Source organism: Xiphophorus couchianus, chromosome 9 (assembly GCF_001444195.1).
Source record: "Xiphophorus couchianus chromosome 9, X_couchianus-1.0, whole genome shotgun sequence".
In the NCBI taxonomy this organism is placed as follows: domain Eukaryota; kingdom Metazoa; phylum Chordata; class Actinopteri; order Cyprinodontiformes; family Poeciliidae; genus Xiphophorus; species Xiphophorus couchianus.
Genome location: NC_040236.1, coordinates 12,645,602 through 12,658,851, shown reverse-complemented (window position 1 = coordinate 12,658,851; position 13,250 = coordinate 12,645,602). Strand labels below are relative to the sequence as shown.

Genomic DNA, 13,250 nt, shown 5'->3' with positions numbered 1-13,250 from the left:
TCCATGCGATTTAAATCGGCACCGTGACCAAGTTTCCACAAAATGTTAGACTATTATTTTACAGTTTTACATTGTCTTAATAATAAATCATTATGTTGTCATATTAATTATTTATACAGTTTGTTCTTCTATGGATTGATGAACTCTCGTGTACAGGGATGTTTTGACGCATCTCTCCAGGTCTTACACCAGTAACTGGTTGTATGCCTTTATTTATAGCAAACGGCACATGTGTAACCCACACCTTTAATCTCATCATCTCATCAGTGGGGTTTACCTGTCCTCGTATTTTAAGGGCACTTGAGGACTCGGTGGCCTAATTGAGACATCTGACTCCCAAGTTGCTTTCGAAGAAGTCATAATCTCAGAAGCACTCTTACCTCTGCCAGTCTGTCACTTGAGGTCATGAGTTGTGTTAATGTTTTATTAGTTTGGTCAGGTTGGGTTTGTCTCTACATGTGACTCAGGTGATAACGACTGAATCACAATTTCCAGGAAGGCAAAGCAGGTAATTCCAAAGCATTCACAAAAAATTTATTTGTACCTTTCATGGGAGAGTTTTGAACAAACTGCAGCATTCAATGTGTTTCCGGGCTTAAAAAAGAATTTTTGTTTTTGAAATGTCTATTGGGCAACTGATATTTCTATGCATTTTCCCGTATCAGGGACAGAGAAAATGCACTTACCTTAAAAAATGTTGTAGCGCAAAAGTGTGAGCTTTGGATTTTTATTTTTAGGTGACACAAACCTGTGTCTGCATGTAGTTTGGAGCAGTTTCAGTTGTCATAGCTTTATTTTTCACTGTATTTTGATATGTTCAGTTTTAATTTAGTTTTCAGATTTATAAAGATTTACTCATACCTGACTCACTTGAATGATATGTTTTCTTGTGTTTTCCAGTTTGAGACTGAGAGAAATGGATCTCTGTATTACATCAAATTTATACTTGAGGAAAATAGGAAACTAAGAAATTGCTAGATTCCAAAACACTCTGGTCAAGTTTGCTTGTTCTCCCTATGCATGCCTGGGTTCTCACTATCCAAAGACATGCATGTTGTGGTTCACTTTAAAATGCCTTCAGCTCTAAATCTTTTTAAAATATATTTTTGAGTGTTTTGTGTACATAACAGTTTGTCCTGGGTTGTGGTGGACTGGTGAATTGTCTACTCTGCCTATCGGACATTGACTGCAGTGGCCCTGCATGCATTATGCCAGCATAGGAAATGGATATATGGATGCCTATTTGTTGTTGTGGGATTGTTTTTCCCCACACATGCATTGTGTGGGGAATGCATAATTTAATTTGAATAAATGTACTCAAATTAAAGGACAGATTTTTCAAATTTTTTTAGTTTAGGTTACAACAGTGCACTAAAGTGTTCATTTATTTTCTTTTTTTATTAGAGCAAATGCTATATTTCCTCCAAACAAATGCATAATTGTATTAAGTTTGAAAATTAAATATATCTTGTTGATTTTGAAAGTTAATTTTTTAATATAACTCTTTTTCTGTACTTTTTCCCAGGCTTTTCTCAGTGCCACTAACAGCTCTGGGCCCTGGTTATTGTCCCAAAGCAGTCCTGGCTGGGTAATGCCAGGCAGACCAATATTTAGTAAGTTTCCGCCTGGACCCGGGTTGACTCAGCCCGGCCTGGGTACTAATCCCGTAGCTCTCAGAAGACCCCACTCTGAACTCATCCTGCAGCACAGGAAAATGCTCTAATTGGGGGATTTTCTACATCATTAACCCTGATGAGCACCCTCCCCTCTTCTCTCTTCCTCTTTTCTGTGTGTGTTTTTCTTACCGTCCCACACTTAATCTCCATCTTAAGGTTTTCTCTTTTTCCTTTCTCCCACTCTGAATCCCTTCCATTTTTTGGTTTACTTTTATTGTCTCCCATGAAAAATACAGATTTTTTTCCTCTCTGTTCTCTCTCATATGTAAATTTGAAGTAATATATATGTAATAACTTGTGAAATAAAAGAGGGGTGATACAGTGCCTTGGTAAGAGATTCTCTCACCTGAGCAGAGGATTTCTGCAGCTCCTCCAAACATTCAATCAACCTCTTCGCTGCTTAATTGATTGATGCACACTTTAGCACAGTTTAGGTGGATGGCCATGTCTTGGTAGGTTTGCAGCTGAGCCATATTTTTTCCGTTTTGAACAATGCTCTCTGAGACGTTCAGAGATTGAGATACAGTATTATTCTGCAGACTAACTCTGTTTTAAATCTCTCCACTACTTGATCCCTGACAAAGCTGCTCTGTTGACTCTGCTTACTGATTAGCTTCTGGAGGCATTTGGTCACACTGAATTTTAATTATGAACATTTGGTCATCAATGCAAGTATATATTTCCTTTTTTTTACTTATAAAACTACTAAAACCATTTATTTTGAATATGCAATTGTTTGTTCATTGGTGAAAATTAACACAAATTAGTATTTGTGTCATAGGGTTAAGACCGCTCTAAAATATGCAGAAGTTTCTGCAGAAAGGTTTAAAGGGTGTGAATACTTTTGTAAGAAACTTTGAGTCTTTTTAGTTTTACCTTCACTATCCAGTAAATTATATCCAAATGATTCCTGCAGCTAGCAGATTTCTTGTTTTGATGTTTTCATTTAATTTCTTTTCTCCAATAATAAACTGATTAAACTGTTGTGGATCACTCTGAACCAAATATGACTTTGCAATCAAAACAGCATCTCTCTTTGTCTCTGACTTTAATATAATTAAATGGTAGAAAATGAGACGTTAGCTTCATAATAAATAGTGACCAGGCTGATGTCTTTGTTAGGAACTAGAAGACTATAATATGTCGGCCATGTGGAACTAAGAGCTGGAGCTTTTCAGAGCTGTTTTTAATATTTTCAGGAAAATTACAACATTAAGCTACATGAAAAACGCAGCTTCTTCAAAACGCCAGGCTCTGCATGACCTCTTTGGCAGTCAGAGGTCGACAGCACACAAACATTGCAGTAGGCTCCATCTAATCACTTTACAACATGTCAAAAATCATGCAGATATTTCACCCGCTGGTTCATCCATATGTTGCTCAAAGTTAGGGTCTATTCAGAAACTCCATCTGTTTTGGAAAGTGAGTCACACTTTGCAGAACGCCAATGAGCGCGGCGCCACCGGTCCCCTCTGTGAACATGTGCAGCAGCGGCTTGGCCTGCTGGCAGACCTGCCTGCCTGGGGGCAATTAAAGAGCCCGGGCCCTGTGGTCAGTGGCCCCCCCTGGGGTGCCCTGATTGATTGGAGTCTCATCTTCCTAACAAGCTGGCCCCCTGCCACAAAACCACGGAACAGCACTGAGCGAAGGGAGGGGCGAGGGAATAAAAGGGCCTTTACATGACAGAAAGAGACGAGAAACACGAGTGTTTAGCTGAAAAGAAAGAATGTATGTCAGATGATAACGATTATACTGTAGTAATCTTGGATTGCTCTTAAGTCCCAGCAAGGTGTGTGGGAAGGAGTAGTGAGAGGTCAGCATGAAAGCTCTTCAGTGAGAAAGTGCAGATAAGCATTTCTATCAAACTATATTTTTATTGTTCTTACAAGAATGTGAACAATGATGATCCAGACATAATTAACAAGGATTAAAACAATATAACTATGACTACGACAATACCATTCACAACTTCACATAGAACCCCTTCTCCCCCCACAAAAACAAAACTAAAAACAACTCTAGTGCAATTTTTTAGCACTATCTACACTTTGGCTTGTTCTTGGCCCAAAAATCATGTTTTTGTTGCATCCTAAGGAAACATTTTGATGTGCAAAGGTAGTCCTCAGTTTCCGTAAAAACGTCACTAACCAAATTACACCAAAAACAAAATTACATGAGAACTAAAAGCGAGCAGCGGATTCAAAACTATTTTCCCTGTTTGAGCAGTATGAGAAGTAAATTGAACCAAAAATACCTCAGGATTTGAGTTTTTTGCTGTTTGCGTTTATATTAAAATAAAACATTACAAGACAGAATGCAATGACAGAACAATAAAGGGGGATTTGAGATTGCACTGCAAAAATAATGGTTTTGATCTCCCTCTTTTTCCATTATCAAGTTGAAACATTGTTCTACCTGTACATGTTCAAGTTTTGGGATGCAGAAACATCTCCTAATCAAAGCTGATTTTTCCTATTTCATATTGATTTGTACAACTGACCTTCTCTACCTTGAAGATAATTAGAGCTCAGTGCTGCAACAGATGGTAAAAGACTGATTCTGTGTCCCTAATGACTGCAGCTTACAATCTATGTTCCTTGTCGTTTGATCATCAGGGGGAAAAAAGAAACTTCCATAACAAAATGGGCCTATTTAGTCCAGCCTGAGACCGTTTCTCCCCCTTCAGTTTCAGACAAAGAGGATACACTTGGATCAATTGTGCCAAACAAAGACCAAACTATGCGGGGTGACGCATCACACAGGACTCTTTCTGCTGCGCTGCACGTACACTCAGCCAACCAGCACTGAGTTGCCAACAGGTTTTCTCCTCTAACTGCCACTCAAGCAAGAAAAGCAACCAAAAAAAGAGTAATTTTGCTGGTTTTGTATCTGGTTCAACCCTCTATTTCATATTTAAAGCAGAATGTCAGAAAATAATCAGGATAAGTTTTGGTTCAATATTAACTCTGGGTCAAAAAGGTAACAAGACTTCTTTCTTCAGGACCAAATTAGTCTTATCTCCAGTTTTCAGCCTCACATTGAAGAAAATCTCCAGGTTTACAGAGCTATGAATGTCCTCTGTTGACCTCTTTCTCCAATGACTTTGAAGTATCTGAGCTATGATCTCTAACCTGAAACACCAACCAAATGCTAAGCCTTACGAAATTATTCACCCCAGATTTGCCAGCGGAATCACAAATTTCAGTGTATTTTACTGGGGTTTTATGTGAAAGAAAACACAAAGCAGAGTGTAATTATGAAGTGGAAGGAAAATGATACGACTTTTTAAAATTTGTACAATGAAACGAAAGAAGTGTCGCGTAAATTTTTTCTACTAATATACTTTGGGACATGGTGGTGTAATGAGCAGAGCAAACATGTATAAGAAGATGTTCTGTTTAGACCAAAACTGAAATCTTTGGCCTAGATGCAAAATATCATGTGAGCTAAAAGCTAACATTGCACATTACCCAGAACACACCGTCGCATGGTGAAATGTGATAGATGATGAGAGTTGAGGAAAATGGATGGAGCTAAATACAGTCGAATCCATAAAGAAAACTTGTTAGGGCTGCAAAAGACCAAGAGGGCGGAGGTTCATCTTCCAACACGACAACTCTAAACATTTGGACCAGAGATACAATGGCATGGTTCAGATAAAACACTATTCAACACTATTCTAGTGTTAAAATGGCCCAGTCAAAGCCCACACCTAAATCCCATTCAAAATATGTAGCAAGACTTGACAGCCTTTCTGACTGAGCTTGAGCTTTTATGTAAAAAAAGAAAGGGCAAAAATTTCAGTCTGCAGATGTGCAAAACCAGTAAAGATTGACTTCAAAACATAAAGTTCTGACATAAAGAGGGTGAATTAATTATAAACTGTGCTGAAATAAACTTTTTACAAAAATCTGTTATCTACAGAGCAATTCAGGAATGAGACAAATTCCCTAAAAACATCAGATATTTGAATACTTAATTTTTTTAGAGACCTGAAATCTCATTTTTAAATCTAGGTGAATGTATATAATTTGTAAAGTGAGATGTCTGACTAATTTTGTGCATATTATGTTAATGTTATAATTATCCTATGTTTTGTTTGCATATTTTTTTACTTTATCATTTGGACCCCAGAAAGATTAAGACAATGAGTAGCCAGGAAGATTTGTTTTGGTGGAAACTAATAGGGAACGCAAATGCTTCTCCTTTTGTGTGTGTGTGTGTGTGTCAAAAATCTTTAAAACCCCTTAGCATTGTTTTCCACTTCACCATTATTCATTGCTTTGTATTGTCTCATCACATAAAATCCCAACATAAAATGCTGAAATTTATGGCTACGACGTGACAAAATCTAAACAAGTTCAAGAGGTGTAGATACTTTTGTAAGACACCCAAGTATGTTCATAAAATGTGAGAATTAATTTGTCTGTGAGTTTTTAAAAAGCATGTTTAATTAAAAACAGTGAATTACAGTAGTTTCTTAGGTGCAAGTTATGATGACCATAGTTGGTTTTTCTGAATTTGTTGCACCCAAGGCACCAAACATCAACAGGTAGAAGAGATAACCAATAATGTGATTGGTTATCTCACACATGGTTTCACTTTTAAGTCTTGGAGATGAGAAAAAAGTTAAAAAGAAAAGAAAGTACCAAAAATGTTCTTCAGTTTTCACAGCTCAGTCTCACTTCCATTTTGTGGCCGAGCAGGCATGACAGGAGTTTTCATTGTCTGTTTTGTGCTAGGATTGTCCCTCACATGGACTGTCAGTTAGTCACATGGGCTGCCAGGTCTTGTCCATGGACTGGATGTGTTCCTTGGCTTTCATTCTCAGAGCGGCAATGCTCGAGCTGCGCTGGTCCACGTCTTCCAGGGGGAATTTATCGGAGTACGGGGCTGGACACTGGTAAGGTGGGGGAGCCATGCTCTGCATCCCCTGCCCCGACGGAGGATGGGGGTGAACGTGCGGGTGAGGAGCATGGGGGGCGCTGTTGAGGAATCCATGGCTGGGATAACTGGGCTGGAGGGCCTGAGCTGGACCCATGAAGCCTGGGATACACTGGACGGGTGTGGCGCTGGACAGGGGAGACGTCAGCCAGGGATCCAACGGGAGGGAGTTGGTTATTTGACCCATGTTGGTGTGAACCGGAGGCGGGCGATTGAAGGACAGCATGGGGGAGTCATGAAGCTTCATGGTGCTGGCATCCATTTTTTCCTGCCGACGCCATTTAGCTCTGCGGTTCTGAAACCAGACCTAGAAAAGACACAGTTGTTTACATTCAAAACAGTACTACAGTTAATTATTGCTAAAATTACTCCGGTTCATTGGGAAGACATAATTTGCTTGCCGGGACCATTTCCTTACACTTCAAGACCTCAGTTCCACTTTTCACATTTTGCATATCTTACATATCTTGTCAATTAATATAAATCAGTGCATATTTCATTAGAGCTCTTTCAATCCATATGTGAATTATGTGAACTCCTCCAGTAAAAAGTGGTACAGTTTTATAACTGAATTAAGACTCACTTAATTCAGTTAATTAAGTGAATTAACCTTCTTCTCTGCCGTTTCGCTTTATTTAATAGCTCAGTTTCCATTCAACTTATCCATGGACTTTTCAAGTAGAAACAGATCTTCAATTCCCAACTTATTTTAGTAACTGGGTTTTCTATGGAGCATTTGATGATGTGTAGGAACGTTAAGACATGAGTTGAGATCGGAGTTCATCTAATGCACTATACGTATGTTTATTCCTTCATGTAATCATATTTGTGTTCATTAAAATAGAAATATGAATAGATTGCCTTACACTATGCAAATACATAAACCTTTTACATAGTTTATATACATGGCTTTTTAATCAAATGGTATTGTTTGGCTGGATTACTGACAGCTGCAATGCACAACAAAAAACCTATCTTTTTCTTTTTGATTTATTTTTATGCAATTCACAAGTCTTGAATCATGAATTTGCATTTGCAATTTATATCTCTGACTGACTATTGTAAATAATTATTCTGTTTTCCTGTGGTGTTGGAATGAGATTATTCCTGTTTGGATTGCTCCATTTAATCTTACACCTCTTTGTTTTTCTTTTAAATGTCTTAAATCAGTTAACATTAACGCTGGCATTATCAGTCAATGAAGTCAGCACAGTATCTCTCTGGATACTTGGAACTTCTTTGGGCTCCTTCTAATCTTTTTACACCAAGCTGTTCAAGTAGATACTGGAAAGCAATAGGCGAAAGGCCAAGAGCTTTGGCTTGAAGCTGGAACAAGCCACGTAAGTCAGGTTATTTAAGGTGATGGGGCAAGTGAGGAAATGTTTACCGTAACAGCAACAACGCTGTTTGGCTTTGTGCTGTAAATTTCAGCAGAAGGGGAAGAAAACTTTTACAAAAAGAGGTTGTAGATCTGTAAATAAGCATTGATAGTGGTTGTTTGCGCATTGATCGCACCCCGGATAAGCACCTAAATTAGCCCCCCAAAATCAGCTTCTTTTGAAACACTAATTTAGAGTTTAATGTGCAACCAAACTGACTCCAAGGATTATGATCGTTGACAAAAGCACAAAATAAAACAGGAGAACCACTTTTGTGGAAAAACCTGATCAAGGCTCAAAACTGCAGCTTCCAGGAAAAGAGTAGTCACAAACAGAGTCCTCTGATCGACTCCATTTATGAGATTAGAGAGGCTAAAATGTAAACAATACATCCTGATAGATAAACAGTCTCCTGACAGGAGCTCTATTCACATCCTAGGTTACAATATTAACTTTAAAAGTTAAGATTCTCGGAGAAAAGAAGAAAAAAGCTTTTGATGCAAGAGTCCAGTGAGGACATCTCAAAGGCTTCTTGGTGGACAGTATGTGAAAGCTCAGATCTGTGTGTCTGTGCCCACTTTAGTGACACTTGCAGCCCGCCTCACCTGGACTCGTACTTCAGGGAGGTTCACCTTCATGGCCAACTCCTCCCTGCTATAGACGTCTGGGTAGTGGGACTTCTCAAAGGCGCGCTCCAGCTCATGCAGCTGGTAGGTGGTGAAGGTGGTGCGGTTGCGTCTGTGCTTCTTCTTGGGTTGATCATCCTTGCATGACTCAGGTGACTTGCCTTCATCGCTCTCCACATTTTTTCTGAGCTCACCCAGCTCTTCGTCACTCTTGTTTGTGTACAAACCAGCATCTACCCAGGTGAGAAGAAAGAAGAATTGAGACATTTTCTTGGCTTTGTACATTAAATGATTTTTGTGGACATCAGACAAAGAGAGAAAGAGAAACAAGCCTTGTTCTCAAATAGAAGTTGTAACATCCACTTTCCAGCACAGCGGACATTTGCCTGACATGTTCAACAATACTAGGTCAGTGAAGGTAGATCAGTGAAGCAAGTAATGGCTTGAACATCAATGAACTTTAAAAGCATTCCTAATCGGATTTTTAAAAGTTGATCCCTGCTTTACATTCACTAGAGGTAAAATTAAGTCAAACGTTTTGGAGATGCTTTACCTGCATTTCTGGTCCATCTCACCTGAATCAAATGATTGGTTAATGACTAGGCCTTTGCAGAACTTGTTGACATGGCAACAAAATAATTGAGCCTTTTGATTCAGGTACATGGAGCAGGGATGCATCCAAAAGATGCAAGACTGGAGTTACAGACCCGTTCTTTACCCCTTTGTTTCATTCATACATAATTATTTATTATGCCGCTGTGTATTAAAAATAAACTGGGCATTATATTGACAGGTGACATCAGGCACTACAAGGCTTTCACTGTAATCCTTCCTCCAAGGTGGGATCATTCTTAACCTTCCTCTCTGCTCTTCTTCCTCGCCTTCACAGGTGTACATCACCTTCAACAATAAACAACATGGGAAACAGTGAAGTCCACAGTGGGGGGCTGCTGGGCGAATTAGATTAACAAGTAAGTAATTCAATTAAAGAAAATACAGAGACCCTGATCCCCCAATCAGATCAGTTGGTCTTGTGAAGCAGCGACCAATGAGGAGCTGATGTTTGCCAGGACTGGACCCGGTTCAAGGGCTGTACAGCACTCAGCTCAGGTTGGATAAGATGCCAATCACTGAAAGAAGGTTAATTTGACTTGCTTGCATAAGAAGTTTAGGTTTAGTGTCACAGCAGAGAATAGTAGCATTTTGGTAGCATCTGCTTCAGGAGGTAAACGATTTGCTCAAGGAAGGAGACATTTAAAAGTAGCAAGCTACACAAGAAGCTGCCACTCATTAAAATATTTACTTTCCAGTCTAAAGTTCATATTGGCAATATAATATAATCATCCATCTTCCAATACACATGTCCCTAGTGGGAACGCAAGGGGTGCTGATGCTTATCTGCAGAGGTCGACGGGCGAGAGGCAGGGTCAACCTGGACAGGTCACCAGTTCATCGCAGGGCAACACAGAGACAAACAGGACAAACGACCATGCACACACACCCACAAGGACAATTAAGAGAAACGAGTTGTGTTTTTGGACTGCAGAATAAAGCCGGAGTACCAGGAGAGAACCCAGACATGCACAAGGAGAACATGCAAACTCCATGTAGCAAAAAAGACCCCAGGCTGGGATTCAAACCCAAAACCTTCTTGCTGCAGGGCAACTGTGCTACCAGCTGCGCCACTGTGGAGTCATAATATAATAAATATAATGTAATATAAAATAAGCGATGGGTAGCCATTGGACATGTCTTATCTGCTTTACATTATAGTACAAATCATTTAACTTGATAACTGTCTTTACCAGCTCCTGAAGAATTTTTTTAGATTCTTAAATACTTACAAATTTACTGAAATGATCCAGTAAAACAAAAAAAGTGGATAAAAGGTAACTGTTTACCTCCAGAAATAAATCCGTAAAACGGAAAGGAGTGGCAGTTTCATGTGATAATTTTGATCTTATGTTTATTTTCTCACATTTTCAGGGACCAAGTGGTGTTATAAAAATGTTGACTGGAGTAGTTTCATGTAGAATACAAGTTACTACAATTAGGAAGTAAGCTTTGTAACAAGATGCCATGTTATGGTCTTAGCTTTAATAAAACAACAGACTGTTTCCGAGTCCTACTGCCGCGTTATTTTATGTTAATGGGACGTATTGATGAGGATAAAAGACAGGTCGGCATGGTCTCTGCTCTGACAAGCAGGAGCAGCAGCAGAAGCAAAGCAGGATTGGAGGGGTTAATTTATCCACCTCTCATTAAGGAGCCATGACAAAGGCTAGGCACTGACAAAGGCAGAGGTCAGGTCTGGTTCAGTGACCAGCTCTTGGCCTGTCAGCCCATCACAGCTACTGGTCTGAAGCCTCCCCACTGGTTCTCAGCCAGGACAACATCTCCACACTGAGAGCAGGGGCCGAAGTGACACCAAACAGGAAAAAAAAAAAAAAATCAAGCAGAGCTTATTCAGGAGGATCTGGACCAACTTCACAGAAAACACAGACATAAAGGGAGTGATGTCACTCCTGCTGATGCATGTCAGTTAGACAAAAATAAAGCAATTAATAATCTCTCTTATCAAGAGCGTTCTGTCTCATCGTCATGCAGATTTTATTTTTTTTGCATGCTTGTTTCTGCCACCAACCACCTGCCTGATCCTGCATGCAAAAAAAGCTTCAGATTAAAACGAGGAAAATTTGATTCTGCGGCCGAACGATGACAATAACACCCGAATGAACTACTGTACAATCTAATCTGCGGAGAAGAGAAGATTAGGGGGGAATTCCACAAGGAGATGGAGATGGGATTGGTCTTGGGGACATAAACCCGCTCTACACCATCTTGTGTTGTGATTTATCTGCTCGGTCCAGTCAAAGCAACAGGATCTACAGAACAACAGCATGTACGGTAACTCTCTGATTCGGAATCAGCATGAGCTAAAATAGAAATTTTAATTGGATGCCCGACGGGATTAGTCTTTTGTCAGGTTTCTTCAATGAATAAACATTATTGTGCTGTTTGCATTAGCTTCAATATGAGTCCATTTCATTTTTCACAGTAATGTCCTCACATTTTGTTAAATCAGTGAAATATTTGAAATGGTAACACTACATAGTTTATTCATTCTAACCATGAAACACTAAGCTTGTATTATAATGTTAAACTCAACAGTCAAATAGTTTGAAAGATGGCTCAGTTTGGAAAGATCTTCCTATTGCTCCAGTGTTGAAAATCTTTTTTGTTAATTGATTGAATTTTGACTGAATTTTGTTAACTGCTGAAAATCAATTATACTGTTTTTTTTTTCAACAAAATCTTCCCTTAAAATCTAAAAAAAACCTCTCAGATTAATCTTCACACCAAGCCAACTTGAGAATCGATATAAAAAAAACACCTAAAGAGTGTTTGCAATAAATACATAAATAAAAATGTGATGATATATATAAACAAGCCTTGGGCCCAAAGCAATTGATTCACACTGGTTTAAATCTAAAGAAAGTGTTCATCTGTTTTCACTCACCCTGGTACTGCTGCTGCTGCTGTGAGCTGCTGTTTCTCAGGTGTCCACTGTAGGACGGGTGGGACAAGGACTCCTGCTGCTTCACGTGATCTCCCAGGCCATCTATGCCCATCTTCTGGGGCCCCATGGGCCCGGCAGGACTTAGCAAGGGGTCCTGGTCTTTATTGAAGCCCAGGATGACATCGATGCTGTGGACGCGGCCCCCGACTGCGGCGCCCCCGCCTTTCCCCATTTCGTGGAAGTTGCTGGGCGAGAGGCAGCTGTCGTCCACCATGCTCATGGTGTCCAGTGATAAATGCATCCGAACGTCAGGGGGAGTCACCTGGACAGAGGGGAGAGGTGAGGGTGAGGAACCAGAGGAGGTCAGAGGCGACCCAACATGTTCATAAGGGTCTCTGGATGGATTTTGCTCAGTCCGGATTGGGCCTGCACTCACAGTAGACTCCAGATCGGGGTCCAGTTGACTAAATACAACAAACTGGGCAATGTATTCTCACATTTTTCAGTTAGAGCCCATGTGTGTTCAACCTTTTACTCAAAACTATTCACATTTAGGGCCAGTTTTCTATTAATATGGGTCCCATATGCAAATGTTTGCCAAGAAATCTCCAGATCACACTTAATGGCTCTTTTTCAGCTACAATATATAAACCTGAATCTTGTCTTCAGAGGTTTATATTACTACTGAAACTGATTGAATATAACATTGTTATATTCAATGTTATTGAATATAACATTTTATATTTTCAATCTTTTTCTGAATCAACTTGAAGTCATGTATGAAGGCTAAAAAGTAACACAATGACCAGTTAAGTTATAAATAACTAGAAACAAAATAGTTTGTTAGGCATACATTTAAATCAGTGTGTCACTTATAAATACAGTATTTAGTAATTTCATTCTTTATTTCTATCTGTTGGTCTCGCATAGTTAGTGGGCCGGCATGTTGCAGCTCTGGTGAAGAGGATCATCAATCACTTTTAGAACAAGCCAGAGTTACAGCTTTTATTGTTTTTTTATTGATGCATTGCAGTAAATGAAGCATTACATTAGTTTATCAATTCTGGTAACTTCACATAATTCAAAAATAAAATGAGACCAAATT

At 39.4% G+C, this 13,250-nt stretch overlaps 1 protein-coding gene across 1 annotated transcript; it reads right to left on the bottom strand.

The window, feature by feature from the left end:
- Nucleotides 1-4,978: 4,978 nt before the first annotated feature.
- On the bottom strand, nt 4,979-12,452 carry rx1 (retinal homeobox gene 1). Its single transcript, XM_028027069.1, has 3 exons — nt 12,146-12,452; nt 8,605-8,858; nt 4,979-6,927 (listed from the first exon to the last, which is right to left on the bottom strand). The coding sequence occupies exons 1-3, from the start codon at nt 12,444-12,446 to the stop codon at nt 6,448-6,450; spliced, it is 1,035 nt and encodes a 344-aa protein (XP_027882870.1). The 5' UTR covers nt 12,447-12,452; the 3' UTR covers nt 4,979-6,447.
- Nucleotides 12,453-13,250: the final 798 nt, after the last annotated feature.